The sequence below is a fragment of the Corvus kubaryi genome, unplaced genomic scaffold (assembly GCF_017639235.1).
Source record: "Corvus kubaryi isolate FWS band 111438036 unplaced genomic scaffold, C.kubaryi_AGA036_p1.0 37341, whole genome shotgun sequence".
In the NCBI taxonomy this organism is placed as follows: domain Eukaryota; kingdom Metazoa; phylum Chordata; class Aves; order Passeriformes; family Corvidae; genus Corvus; species Corvus kubaryi.
In genome coordinates this window covers 10,378,463-10,393,153 of record NW_024581112.1, presented here as the reverse complement: position 1 = coordinate 10,393,153, position 14,691 = coordinate 10,378,463, and the positions used below count along the sequence as shown (strand labels likewise).

Below are 14,691 nucleotides of genomic sequence, written 5' to 3'. Positions count from 1 at the left end.
GTATATTAAATTTTTAGAAGTTATTTTTGAGAATGTGAGAGTTAATTATTTAGTTCTGTGTTTCTACTAGATAGCTCTAATTTTGCCAGCGAAGAAAAATTACTAAATAATTATAAATACCTGATTTGTCAGTGGTTGAATAAGCTGCAAGAAATCCACGTCCAGAAGTGTGAATTCCACTCATGAACTGTACTGTGACTTCATTACTTTTTGAAATAATTAAACCATCCATTTGAAATCCAAAACCACAGTATTTTCCTGTGAAGAGAAGAAGGAGAACAAATATTGACTTAAACAACATGTGTAATAAGCATCTTATTCGATTTTGAGCATCTTATTTCATCTGCAACATAGGCTCACATTAGTTCCGGTGTATATTCAAAAGCAAATACATGAGCATGACACTAAATAATGTGCTTAGTGACCATTTAAAGCACATGGCAGACTGTGAGTTCCACATTTGTTTTGTCACTGTCATCAGGTCTCCCACACCCCAACACTTGCAGATAAATGTGACCTTATCCCATTCACCTCCAGCCATGCGTAACCTCCACAGTCAGCGCTTCAAAGAACATGAGGAATCTCTCAAGGAAAAGGATCAAGTTAGGACAATGAGAAGCATCTACAGAAGCAAATGAGAAAAAAGCCCTCCTTTCCCCTCAGCTGCTGGAGCACTCCTTCCTCATAGACTCTTTCATGGTTTCTGTCAAGTACTTCCCTTAATTCTGGACAACAGCAAGCACAACTCACTGCATTTCAGCAGTATCATACATGTATCACATCACAGGTGAGCACCATTAATACACATTACCAGTTAGTTCTCTTTCTGTTTTGTCACACCTAAAAAAATCCAACAGAAGTTCTGTACCTGGGTACTTCTCTTGCCATACAAAATGAACAAAAGTAACACAATTTCAGCTGCTGCGGTCTGCAGATGTTGATAGTATTTACCCTACAAAGTTCTACAACTGCTACCAAATCACATTCATGGATGAATGGCTGTTACACAGACCCCAGTCACTGGGGAATTCTCCAGTCCTACTAACTAGAAACTTTAGAAAAAGTACTGAGCAGTTAATTAACTTGTTAAGAAAATAACAGTCTTCCGTTCTACAGGCTACCTTGATCATTTGATATTGTAAAAACCATCTGTAACCCTATTTAAGATTCTGCAGTAGATAATCAAAGTGGATAATCACCAGCAGTAAATGACACTGCCTCTGTTTTAGCTAATCACTCCATTTGCTTTCCTTGTAATAAGTATGTTATCATATTGTAAAATAGCAGAAAAAGAGGCAAGACTCCTTCCTCAAATAAAGGCAAATTACAATACCAAAGTAAAGGCAGTGGAGTAGCATCGTCCTGCAGGAATAGCTCTCAACAAATATAATACAAAATAAATAGAATATGTCAATTTCCTTTAAAAAGTGATCTGCACTCCCAAACACCAATAAAACAATGTTAAAAAATTTTAGAAGTTAAAATACAAATTCCTATCATTATTCAGAGCTTTCCAGATGTTACTTATTCAGGTAGGTTTTTTTTAACAAAGCAAGGGTATCTTCTAATAAAACCCAGAAAACAGATTTTACAATACTTAAATGCAATTTATATTATACCAACACAACTTTTTCTTTTCCCTTTTTAAAGTTTTGTTTCCAGCCACTGGATCTTGTTACGTGATTGACCATCATGACCATCCTCTCAAAACACCATTTATCCCCTTCTTCAGGCAAACACACAGTGCAAGCCATTTAAATCTAGCCATTAAATCTAGCTTGGATAAACTCTCCAGTGCTGCTTGCACCATGGACATATGGCCTTTGACAAACTGTAGAGTGATGCACCTTATGATTCACAGCAAGACATACTTTTGAGACTATAAATCATTTTTATACCTCTTCCCTGGCCTCCTGCCCGATTTTTGTCAATCTTTGAAAAAGCAAGCACCAGGAATGGACAAAGCATGACTGCAGTAACACCTCTGTCACCTGTATGTGCAGAAAATGTAATATTGCTCTTCTGTCTGTATGACTGAAGGACCCCGAGTGCTTTTGTACAGCAACATTACAGCAGGAGAGGGAACTCCCATGTCTTAAATAAGTACATCTGCCTGCAGATGCACAGTGATTGGACTGTAATGAAATCTAATAAAAAACTCCTCTAGATCTTACTTATACTAGAGACAAACCTAACACTGAGCATTTGAAGCTTCTTTTGATTTCTTAATAAATACTCAACAGGCTTGGAATAAGCACTAGCCCTCAAAAGCTTCATTAGAAACCCTCTCTGTTTATCAATGAACCCAGTAACAATTTATTTTTTAATCGAACCAGCCAACCTTTAAGTCAATTTAGGTTAAAAAAGGTATGACTGAATTTCAGATTTTATTTAAAACAAGTATTTTAATGTTAGACCATGTCAGTAGTCTTGAATGGAAAAACTCAGGATAAATCCAGATTTCTCCCAAGAAAATTCAAGTCACTGTTTAATCTCTCCAGTGTCTGTTGCTTCAAACACGAAAAAACCCCAAACCCTGTATGATCTGTATTTGCCATTGTTAACATCACTGTTTGTCCTGTGATTTAATTTATTAAGAGCAGAACAACACACACATTTGCTTGACATACTGTGCTGCTACACCAGCAGGCCACAGCTGAAAAGCAAGAGAAACAAATGAAGCAGGCATTTACTCGAACCCATGAAGTCCCTTGTAAAAGTGAGTAATAGACTTATCAGAACTTGACGTTCCTTGCCATTTAAGGCATTCAGTGTTTCCTATTTTAGACCAAGTCTGGCTCAGCAGCTCCAAGAACATACTCATTTTCACACACACTTACCTAGGTAACAGTTGGAAAAGAGGTTAACAAAGCTAACAGTCCACTAGCCTCTTTAGAAAAAGACTCACTTTAGCGGGATCAGCATTTGAACTGCACAAAAACAGTCTCAGTGAGTAAATCTCTCCTTCTCTCTCTCCAAATTAAAGCTTCAGGAAAGAAAATAAAGTTAATCTGCATAATAACAACTAATTTTAGAGAAGGAAGAATGACAACTCATTTTGAGTTTTATGCAAAGTAACCACAAGAGCCTTAACACTCTACATATACCTTGATGTAGATGATAACATCACACTGCTATATGAAAAAAAACCCCACTGACTTCTAATCATCAAATTCTCCTGAAGAGAACAAAATCTAAGAACATTATCAGAAGATGGAGGATATTTGCACTACACACCTGAAGCCTGACAGCCTTTAACACCACCAAGATGAACAGCTAAAGTCAGAGTGAATCCATATAAAAAGAAAGGCATTTCAGGTAAGATATGTATCTATATATAGCTATAGATATAGATACATATATATACATACGTCTTTCTTTAAAAATGAAGATGCTTCTAGTTTTACAGTTCCCTCTCCACTGCTTACAAGAACTTTGCAAGCTACTGGGAAACGTCAGAGAAAAAACCCCTACATTGCAGTAGAGCTTCCTTTGAGAATCTCAAGAATGAAAGATTATTACAGGATCTGTGTTGCGTTTAGCACACAGTTGTCGTCAAAAAGTAACAAAAGTACCAACAGTACACCCGAGTTCTATACAAGACAACAGTTCTCAAATAGTGATAATTAAAGCTCCTACCTATCTCTGTCCTGTTGGGGCCAATGCCATTATGAACTCTTAGGTAACTGGAATGACAGGAATCTGAGTCATCAATATCAAAATCACCAAACTTGAGCTGAACTCGCTGCCCAGGCTTCACACGGATTTCCCATTCGCAAACGGTGCTGTTGGGAGAGGTCCGGGGGTAGTTTATGGAGGCCAGGGTCCCACTCTCAGGGCCCAGCACAGTGTGTCCACATCCATCACCTAGGAAAGAAGAAAAAGAAATCAGCTCCCATGTTCATCTTCAAAGCCTCACGTGACACCACACCAACCATGGTGCAAGAAAACAGGCAAATGACACAGCAATGGTGAGAAAAAACCATCTAACTAATGTTTTTTGCTTAGCTTATCATCAGAGAGGGCTGCTACAGCTTCCTCAGTGAGATGGAAACTTACCCGTAATGGCTTAAAAAATGGCATGGACAGTACAGGAAGTGTCCCTGCTACTTTATATTCCCTCAACACCACAGTACAGAAGGAAACAGATGCTGAAAAGGACAGAGAAACCTGACAGTAAAACAAGAGCACATTGGTTTTACTGCATTACTGTACTGACAACATAATGAAAAAGAAGTAGAAAGCCAATGGACAGCAAATAAAATGCAGCAACTTAAATACAGCTCTGACATTACCAAACTGCTAATATGTTGTTTCCTGCTGCACCACTATTTAAATGCTGCAATTCACATATTCGATTTTTTGGAATTTGCACAACAAATGAAATCCTAACTCCAGCCTGGAGCCCTCTACCTAACATTTGAGTATTAATTTTAAACAGCTGTAACAGTACTAAAACCAATTTGTTTAACAAATGGAAAACAAGGCCACAAATTGTATATTGTCAATATAAAATTATAAAGAGCAAACGGATAAATTCAATTACTCAACATCTAGACATGTTTCTCCCCCAGTATGCAGCACAAAAAGTGTAAGAATTTCTGTGCTGGTTTAGAAGGGTGAATGCTCTCAGAGCAACGTTCACAATGATCACCATGATTTGTATTGACAGAAGTTTGTTTTGACAGCTAAAAGTGTTTCATATTATACAACAATATGTGTAGTTTCTCTACTAAATACGAAAAGGTAAGCCAAGCTTTAGGTACAAAAACTGTACGCATATTGAAGAATTTTAAGTACATTTCAAAATGCTTAAATGTATTACATGTTAGACTGAGTGGATAAGTAAGTCTAATGCACTGAAGTGATGTAGAACAAAACCCCTGTGATTAATTTAACCAGGTCTGATTAATCTGTTGGCAAACACACCTAATTTCTGCTAACAAAAACTAGTCTCCTTGTAATTTGAGCACATTGAAGGATAGCTGCATGTTATAAAAGCTAAAGTGCTGTTGGTATACACAGAATCATAAACAGATGCAGATGTAAACTGCAGCTTTTTACCTTGCTAGCAGTCTTGAATGAAAATGATACATCTTCGGAAAAGTTAACTGCAATATCTGCTAAGTAAGATCAAAATTTTTATTTCTAAAGCTGTTGTTCAGCCATGTTTTTATTACTGTGATTTGCTTTAAAACACTTTGCTCTATCCCATGGCAAATATTATTTCCTTTTGGGGGATAGCTGATAAAATTACTCTTGTAAGTTAGGGTTTTTCTAACATGAAACACCATTGTCCAACGTTACAAAGAGGTAACTTAAACCGCATGCTTTATGTATCATTGTAATCCTGGTTTCTTTCAAAAGGCATGTTATAAACCTAAGAAAAGTGAAAGTTTTATCATGCAGAACCTGTATGGCCTTGGTTTATTAGCCACTAAGCATTCAAATGTCAGATTCCTGATTAGTCTTAACATGTTACACTTAACAATAAAGGATTCCTTTTCTAGTAAAATGGCTTTTCACAAGCAAGTACTCACACACACTACAAAATGCATGGAATTTATTATATTAACAACAACAAAAACAACAAATATATTCATGGTGAATATATTTGGGGTTAGAATTTTAAAACTCTTTATATTGCAGACATAAAAATAATTATCAACACAAGCAGCAGTCAGTTTCAAGTTATGTCCTGAACAAAAGCAATGAGCCATTAACCAATTCTGTGTTTTTCCTATTCCATGGTAAACAACTGCTTATTAACTCATAGATTGAAAATACTCTGCAGATACACCGACACAGTGGCCTTTTGAACATGAAATCATAGTAGCTTTCACCTATGTGGGCAGATACACTGTTCTGAGTGCATTTTATGGAAAATAAAAATGCTTGCCTGAACTACAATGCTCAGAAGTTAATTATTTCTCATTTCTATAGGGCTGTTATTGCAATGCAGTAACCACACAAATACTATTTCTTAAAACCAGGAATACCAATAATGCACATGATTCTGTATCTTTGATTCTTCCCCACATTCTTCCATCTCAAGCCTATACTGCTGGAAATCAAAGGAGAGCTTGGGTCTCCTCTTTGACCCAAAATGTAAATTTCTCCAGTTAAAAGTAGGAAAGATCATTCCTAACATTCATTTAAACACTTCTCTCCACTAGATTGCTGTTTAGCTGTCTCAAGCATCAAACAATACCTGCACTGTGCTTGCATGATGAACAAACATGGCACAGCTTTCTGATGGGAGAAGCAAAAGAACTCCAAAACAACTAAACACATTCAGGTGATAAAATACAAATAAAATGTTTTAAGTTTTTAAAAAACATTGGGCTTTTTCTTTTAAAGACACATCACTAAAAAATGACATTACCCCCTGTAGTTTGGAACAATGTCTTGTTTCCCATGGCTAGAGAAAAAAACTTTCTAATTTTCCTCACACAGTTTAACAGAAATGCCAGTCTCAAACCTCCCTTTTATTATAGGCTTTCTTGAAAACTTGAGAGGAAAAGTACTCCTCTACTCTTATTAAAGAACCTGCTGTCAAATCATACTAAAAAGGGAGGGAAAGGAAAAACAGTTGTGCTGAACTGCAGCATCTTACTATAAAGTCAATTTTTAAAAGTAGCTCGTTCTGAATGGACATATTAGATCTTTTTATTGTATTTCACTTAGGTTAGTGATAACAGAAATGCCAGACACTTCATGCCTGAAGAATATGAAGGTTACCGTGGCATATACAGTCTGCTAAGGGCAGCAGCATCACTCATGAGCTGTTTGGAAAATTTTCAAAATCACAATTCCAGTGAAACTCGCAGAACAACGAAACCACGTTCTGTTGTATTGGTACTATAAAAGGGCAGTTCTTGAGCCTCTCCATGAAACGTGGTGCTTCATCATTTCTGCCATGCTTATTTAAACACCAGTGATGAACTCCAGAGACACGTACACACATCCAGCATTAGGGGAGCAATCTGCAACATTTGGCCATTTCTCCAAGAAAAAGCACAATTCTTTGCACTACAGCAGCACGTATAGGACAGCAGTCACTTCGTTCATTTGGAGGTCATTAAGTGCCACAGAATCTTTTGCTTCTGTTAATCTGTGCATGTGAGAGCAGAATATTTGAGAACACACTGAAGAGAGACATCAATTCCCTAATTAATTATTCCTGAATGGGCTAACAACCTCTGTTGTCAGTACACGGCTGAACAAGCCTCCTGCTCTCTTTCAGACTTCCCTGTCACACCACAGACCCCCTGCACCTGCAGGATAGATAAAGCCCTTTGTTGAAGCACCAGATCTCTTGTGTGCACACATCACACCTGACACTTAAAAGGCCTGCAGATGTGCATCCAATTTCACATGTCCTGGGGACCAAGTTCACAGCAAAGAGGAAAAGCTCAGCTCTTCACCAAAACTTGTGTTAGAAACACGGGCACCTCTTAATCAGCTGGCAGAAGAAGGCAGACTGCTGTCATCAGGAGAATGATCCATCTCTGGATGCATCTGCAGGCACCTCTGAATGCAGTCTGGATGAAGCCTCCTGACAGATCCCTTATGACCCCGAGGCCATGGGACATTGATGTCTGATGCAATCATGCAGATAATTGAAAATGATTTCTTAAAGCCAAGTTCTTTACATCAACAAAATAGAGGACTCAGACCAACACAAACATACCAAATCCACAGGATTTTGATAATTGAAGAAAATGTGGAATTTAATAAAATGAAAGAACACTGAACATGCAGGAGTGGGTCCTAAGTAGTCTATTAATACCCACAAAAAAAAAGATTTATAGTTGTGGAAGTCAATTAATCAGAACTTTCCCCCCACTAAGAACAGTTGCTGTTAGTGACTGCTAACCTTGTTCTCATTATCAAAACATGTTAAAAAATAATTTTTTAGACCAGTGAATACTTTCCCATTCCTTACTTAGAGAAGAGTGAGTGAGAGACATTAGACAGTTCAATATTATAACCTATAAAGCGTATCAAAACACCCATCTCAGTCTCAACACATGGCACTGCCTTTTGAACGGGATCAATTTAACCAGTGGATTTCCTGAGAAGACTTTACCTACATTTTATATAAGCTATGATTTTCTGTATGTTTGTGACTAAATATTGGATGTAATTAAAACTGTTTTAACTAAGCAAAGTTAGAATCAAATCTAGTAGAGTTATGTAAGCAAAAAAGGGTGTTTTAAAGCATTTATTTTAACTTTAAATACACAACTCTTTCTGATTCAATGCTGCTGATTCAATGCACTACTATAATTTCTCCTCTTCTGTTCAGCCCCTGTGCTCTGCATTTCCCTGCTTTTTATCAGCATACCACTAAAAGATACTACATCTGCTTTTTGCTTTTTTCAGTGTGGGCATGAAAGTTTACACAAAGAACAAAAGAGTTCCATGAATAAGAAACAGAGGAATTAAGACCACAGAGACATCACATTCTAAATAGCTTTTCCAAGTGTTTTTAAATGCCCTTATTTGTGTCCTCCAAACTCATTGCTGTTTCCACTGAATTCCACAGAGTGATGTTCTTCAGGAAGGAATCCGTTCTTCTGTCAGAATTAATTTTCTTAACAAGCCAACAAGCACACAGTCCACTTTGATCTTTATGCCATTTATTTGCCTCAGTAACACACTGGTTTGGGCATTTCATCCCACTACAGACGTTTCACAACATAAAATACCCCACACTGCCACAAGTGAGGTCACAGGTCAATAAACACTTGAAGGCACTTTAAATTAGCACAGCCACACACAAAAGCAAGCCTTGTCTGCCTCTCCCTTTTGGCCACATGTTCTCACACCCTTCCTGGTACTGGAGGCAAACACTTATGCAGCCACATGGCCAACCAGAGCAGGGATTTGGCATAAAAACAGCCGCTAGGTTTAACCTAGAGCAACCCCCTAACTTATTTGAGTATGCACATGCAGCAGCACCTTCCTCGACAGAGGGATAAGACAGTGTGAGAGAAGGGAAACACCAGCAACTGCGTATTTCACCAGCACTGCCAACCTGTGCTTGCATTTTAAACAACCTTGAATGCCAACCAGAGAGGCAGAAACCATCCCAATCCTGGGAAGAGCAGTCACACAGGAGCAGTGCACTGGCTTGAGGAACCAAGCTGGCTACAGAGAGTGCCTGACCCACTGCCACCACACAGTGCTGGGTTTCACCAACCCACCTTTCTGAGGCAGCTCTTGGTGCCACTGCCAGTGGCAGGGCAAGGAATGGAGGGCAGGTGGGATTATGGCTGCCTCAGCTTGGATTGATTTACCTGCTGTGGGGCACCCTTAGACAGTTAATGAAATTATGGGCTGAGGTTTAACAAAGACAGGAACAGGACAAGAGCACAGTAAGCATTTGCTTTTCAAGATGTTGGCAGCTCAGTGGGGTGACAGGAGAGGGTGAGAGGAGACAGAGGCTGATTCTTGTTCTTACAGCAAAAGTACAAAATTTAATACGCCATTACAACAAAATTTTACTGTTTTCATTTACAACACTGGTCACATGCTGGGCTAGTGATAATTAGCACTTTATTATTTTTATCTGTACATGCAGGTTTATAATCGTATCTCTGGAACTCCAGTCTTAGCTTTCAGCCCCTGAATTTTACACAAGAGTAACACTTAGGAATCCTAAATTGAGCATCCAGAATATGATAACATCTTAAAATAAATTATCTAAAATTATTAAGTTGTTCGAGCAGGTAAGATGTGTTCCTCTGCTGCCGTGTACTAACTGGACTGACTACTTCAAAAGAACAGAAGAAAGATCAGCTGTGTAAGACTGCTGCAAAGCTTTTACTTACTGATGTCAGGGAAACTATATGAATCCTCAGGAACAGTTTTGACTTGCTTATATAGTATGCTGGCAAAAGGAGCCTATGAAGACAGGCTAGGCATGGTGAAAAGTGATTTACACAAGGACTGTGTGCTCAATGGTACATAATGCAGAAGCCCTTCTGATCTGCTGCCCAGGCTGACTCACAGTGACAGCTCATGTTGTATGTCTTTGTTTGGCTCGCACACGCAGCTTGCCCACTTCCCAAGACACAGCATTTACTTTGCAATCTGCACCAACACTTTCTTAAAAATAAACACTGTTGTGCTTCAGTGCTTTAAGCGCTACACAGCAGAAACACAGATGATGAATAAATGAAAAATAACACACAGATGGTCATGCAAAACACTACAAGAATAAGCAATAGTCACGGTCAGAATGAGCTTCAAACCTCCTGAAAAGTTCTTCAAACTCTTCACCACACTAGGACCCCATGAAATTTCACAAGCCTCGCGTATGTCAACTAAGAGGCAAAAAGTTCTCCAATCATACCAATAATTCACACGCTAAATTAACACTACACTCAACATTTTCTCCCTTCCATTTCCAGTTCATACATGAGACTGCACACCCTGAACTGCAGATCCATGGTGGCAGCACCATGGATCTTGCCTTTCATGAGCAGCTGTCCCTTCCCTGCCCCATCCACTGCCAGCGCTCACTGTACCCCTGCTGGGCTGCACCACAGTTCTGTGCCCAGGTTCCTATCCCAGCTGCCTTCTGCTGGGTGAGGGATGGGTATGGCCCACCAGCCACAGGAGTCTGAACAATGCAGAGGATGCATGGTAGGGACAGGGAGGAGGCAGCAGCTGTCACAGGTAAGAATAATTTTTGGTACCATGGAGTCGACAGAAGCTGGCAGGGAGGAAGCTCATGGTTTGGGTACCTGAAAAAAAAAGCCAAACCAAGTGTGGATGCTTTCAAAAAGAAAACCTCAAAACACACTTGTCATTATTTGCACCCCACAGCTGCACCAAGAAGAGACTTTAAGCATATTTCTAACCCTCTTGAAAGTCTGTCATCCAGCTGATGAAACAGTCCCACTCTACACCTCTGCACCAGCAGTTCCTTCTCCCAGTGTAGGTGGCACACACCATCATCTTGACTTCTAACAATCATTTTCTAATCTAATTTCAAAATTACCACGGGGACTGTTTGGAGTTTCCCCATTTTGAACAACTTGGCTTCATTCTAGCATCATAAAGTTTAATACACAATCTGTTCTAAAAGGCATTTCATGCCTAATTTTGCCATGTAGATATTCCCTTAAAACAAAGATGTTTTCACACTTTTGACCCTCTATAAAAACAATCAATAAAATAAATATTATGTATTACTGAATAACAATATTATTAACTAGGAAGATGACAGTAAATTTAAACGTTTGAGCCACCATTTTTTAAGTGCTAAATTTATCATTAAAAGTACAGCAAGAGCATGTAGGAAGACAGTGTGTGAAGCTTCAGTAGAAACTATCTGTGAACTTTAAGCTTGCCCATGACCTTGGCTGTATCTTCTTTGTAGCAGGAAGAAAATGATGTTTTGTGTAGGAGGACTGGAGAACTTGAAAACACCATCTAAAAATGAAGATATAAAGTAATGCAAATGCTTTATTTGAAATTTTCAAATATACTTAGGAAAAAGACAAAAACTGATCATCACTAGCCTGTGTACACAAGTGTTCAAAAGCATTCAATTTAATGCATTCCTCTTTCTACTCTTGTGATAATGAGATGTACCTTGACACCTGTAGACAATTGCATAAAAATAGAATTTAACAGATAATGTGGTTTAGGGCCTCTTGGTTTATCACAAAACTCAGATTTGCAAAAGAAAAATTTAGTACTTAAGGCTTCTTTCCACCACACTGAACAAGGCAAGACATCTTTCTCCACATCTTAACCATTCTGGAGCAAAGTTAAAATAACCAGATGTGGTCTTTAACTGGCCACAGTCCTGCTAAAGATGCAGCGGCTGCCAGCTAAGAAACCCTGTGTGGAACCTGCAGGCCAACATTCATGCACAACACACTCAGCATACAGGCTGCATCTCTGTGGTGAACAACCCTTTCAGAGGCAAAAGCTCTGAACTCTGAGGAGTAACCAAGCAAAACTGCACCACTGTAATTCATCTTTCCACTGAAGACATTGAGGATCTTTCACCAGCCTCATTCTTGTGGGGCTACTCTCCAGAAAAAAATCCCATGTTTACATGCAAGTAGCTATACAAGTGGCTTGTCTTGCCATTTTACATTTTACACACCCCATTTTTGCATTTTTAATTTTATATTGGGATGAAACTAAAGAGAACTGTGGCACAACCAGTTCAGTGTTATCCTTCAACATCCAAAGCTGCAACTGGGCACTGAAAGAGCTACTACTTCTACTTCAAGAATTTGCAATTAAGAGGTCATGATAAACAGTGTGATATGACTGACAGCATCACTCTGGGAAGCTTTTACACCATCATCAATTTTAGAAACCATGACAGAAGAATCATCTGCTCTCAACCATTTTCAGAAGCATGCCAAGCTTTTAAAGTTCCCTTTTCCACCATTAACAGTATCCATCAAGGATGTATCAAATTATGACCTCTGACAGCACTTCAATTAAAGAACTAAGAAAATCAGAGGGGTTTTTTTTAAGAAATGGGTCTATCAGAAAAGCCATTGTAGGGAAAAAAATTTGAAAAGAGCATCCATGTGACCTCATGCACAATCCATCAAATTCCAGCAAGACTGACAATCCAAAGATGAGCTGCTGGCAAGGATTGTCATTCTGATGGATAATATTCCAATCCTAGATAACAAAACTTCTTCCTTGAGCTAAAAGTAAATTTGGAAAACTTCGAAAATCTAGGAGGAAGATTTAGAGGGAGGATTAACAAGGGAAGATATAAAGTGGGAAGGGAAGTGTTTAATAAAGTACATAGATGATCTGACCATTGATTTTATTTTCACTTTTCAGTACATAAATGATGTGTGATCTCTGCAATAAGGTTAATAAGGTGGTATCCTGTGATTAGCTGAATTAAGCTTTCACATCATGAAGAACGTTAAAATGTACTACACTGACTTAAAACTTTTACTGAACAACGAAAAAATGTTAACAAAGATACCTACACAGAACAACAACAACAAAAAATCTTAAAACAGCTGTTTGGTTTTTTCCTTAATACTACAATTAACAAAACCACTGTAATACAGTCTTGCCAATGAAAGACAAACTCTGGCATAAAGAAAATGCCAGAGAAATATTTCCTAAAAAAAAAAAAAAAAGAAAGAAACATAGAAAAATTACACAAATAAAAAACTTCCAGAGTCTCTCTCTCATAAAGAAAAAAAAGCAGCAAGTTTGAACCTGTTTGATCTTAATTCATAAGTAATTTTAAAGAATGATGGATTCATAGAGTACTGAAGACCAGAAGGGCCTTTTTAAGTATGATTTCTTGTACACCTTGACTACTTAGAGTTGGCTAGTCACTATTCTAGCTAAGGGGAATTCAGGATGTTGCATTAAATTTCTTTCCAGAAAGCTTTCAGACGTGAGGAAAGGCATCTCGAGAAAGAGACTTTAAAACTATTTCTATTAAAGCAAGCATGCTTTAAACACTCGGAGAAGGAAACAAATAAACAAAATACAAAAACAACCCCCCACCCCATCTGTTTCTAAGACATTCTTAAAAGCACACCTACTGGTACTGCCAAAAATGACACAAGTGAGTTCACAAACTTGGTTCAGCTTCCACACCAACATTTACTAATGCGATAGCAATGTATGCTATCACAGCCGTGGTGCAGAACTGGGACCTCCTAGCTGTGACACCACTCAAAAACCAGGGGCATGCAATTTCTACTAACAGGACAAAAGTTAGTATTTTCAGTAATATACTGAGAACAGAGTCAAGTAACTGTAGGAAAGTAACATCAGGAGTCAAGTAACTGTAGGAAAACAGTGATTACCTGAGTCACAATGCACAAGACATTGTACAGAGACCTCTAGTACAGAGACCAGTGAAGAGGCCAAAACATCCTCCTCACGTCAGCAAACATTAAAAGCAAGCACGGCTGACATGTACATAGTCAGTCCCCATTTATACATATTCTGCTTCCAGGACTCCTTTTGCTTCAAAAGGATGTACTTTTTTAGAAGCAATTGCCAATAGCTGCTAAGAATACTTGCACTTCTAATGGTTCATGGACTTGTATTTCATATTGCTACTGCAAGCATATTCCCACTGTGTTGTAGCTAGAGAGGTCAATTCAAATCACAGTCTCACTGCAAACTTGCAACAAAATATTTAGAAGTATGAGTTGCCACTTACTGCAAAGATAAACACTTCCATGCTTGATTTTTCAGGATGCAACTAATCTCACCAAAATCAAGAAGATAACTAATTTCTGAGCTTCAGTATCCACCAGCTGAGCTGGTCTAAATCTTGCAGACTGCTAACTCACTGAAAATTATTTTTATTTTGGTATTTGCAGAGAAAAAAAGAATATAACCAAACAGAAGTGACAACTGCAAACACAGAGATTTTGTAAGAAATGCCAACAGGAAGCATCCAAATGCCATAAGCAGTACCAAACGACTGTGCTACAGTTCCACAATCCAACTGATTGAAATACTGAGATAGCTAAACAAGTATTAACTATCTGCTTTAATTTCATTTTTAAAGAGTTCAGCAACCATAAATATATGTTATCCTCTTGCAACTCTTCACCAAGGGAAACTAAGTGGTCATGCAGGGAAGCACCAGAAATTACATGCCTGAAAAGAAAGCATCAGTTAAATGCTTCTTACCCATGCCAGGGCTGGTGT

At 38.3% G+C, this 14,691-nt stretch overlaps 1 protein-coding gene across 2 annotated transcripts in view; it reads right to left on the bottom strand.

Annotated features, from left to right (window-relative positions):
• DCBLD2 (discoidin, CUB and LCCL domain containing 2) overlaps positions 1-14,691 on the bottom strand; it is a 42,418-nt gene that overhangs the window by 21,549 nt on the left and 6,178 nt on the right. For both annotated transcript variants that reach the window (XM_042031156.1, XM_042031155.1), the window contains exons 2-3: positions 3,640-3,867; positions 121-258 (exon numbers count right to left, since the gene is read on the bottom strand). In XM_042031156.1, the coding sequence (XP_041887090.1) occupies positions 121-258; positions 3,640-3,867 (366 nt within the window). The remainder of the gene's footprint in view (positions 1-120; positions 259-3,639; positions 3,868-14,691) is intronic.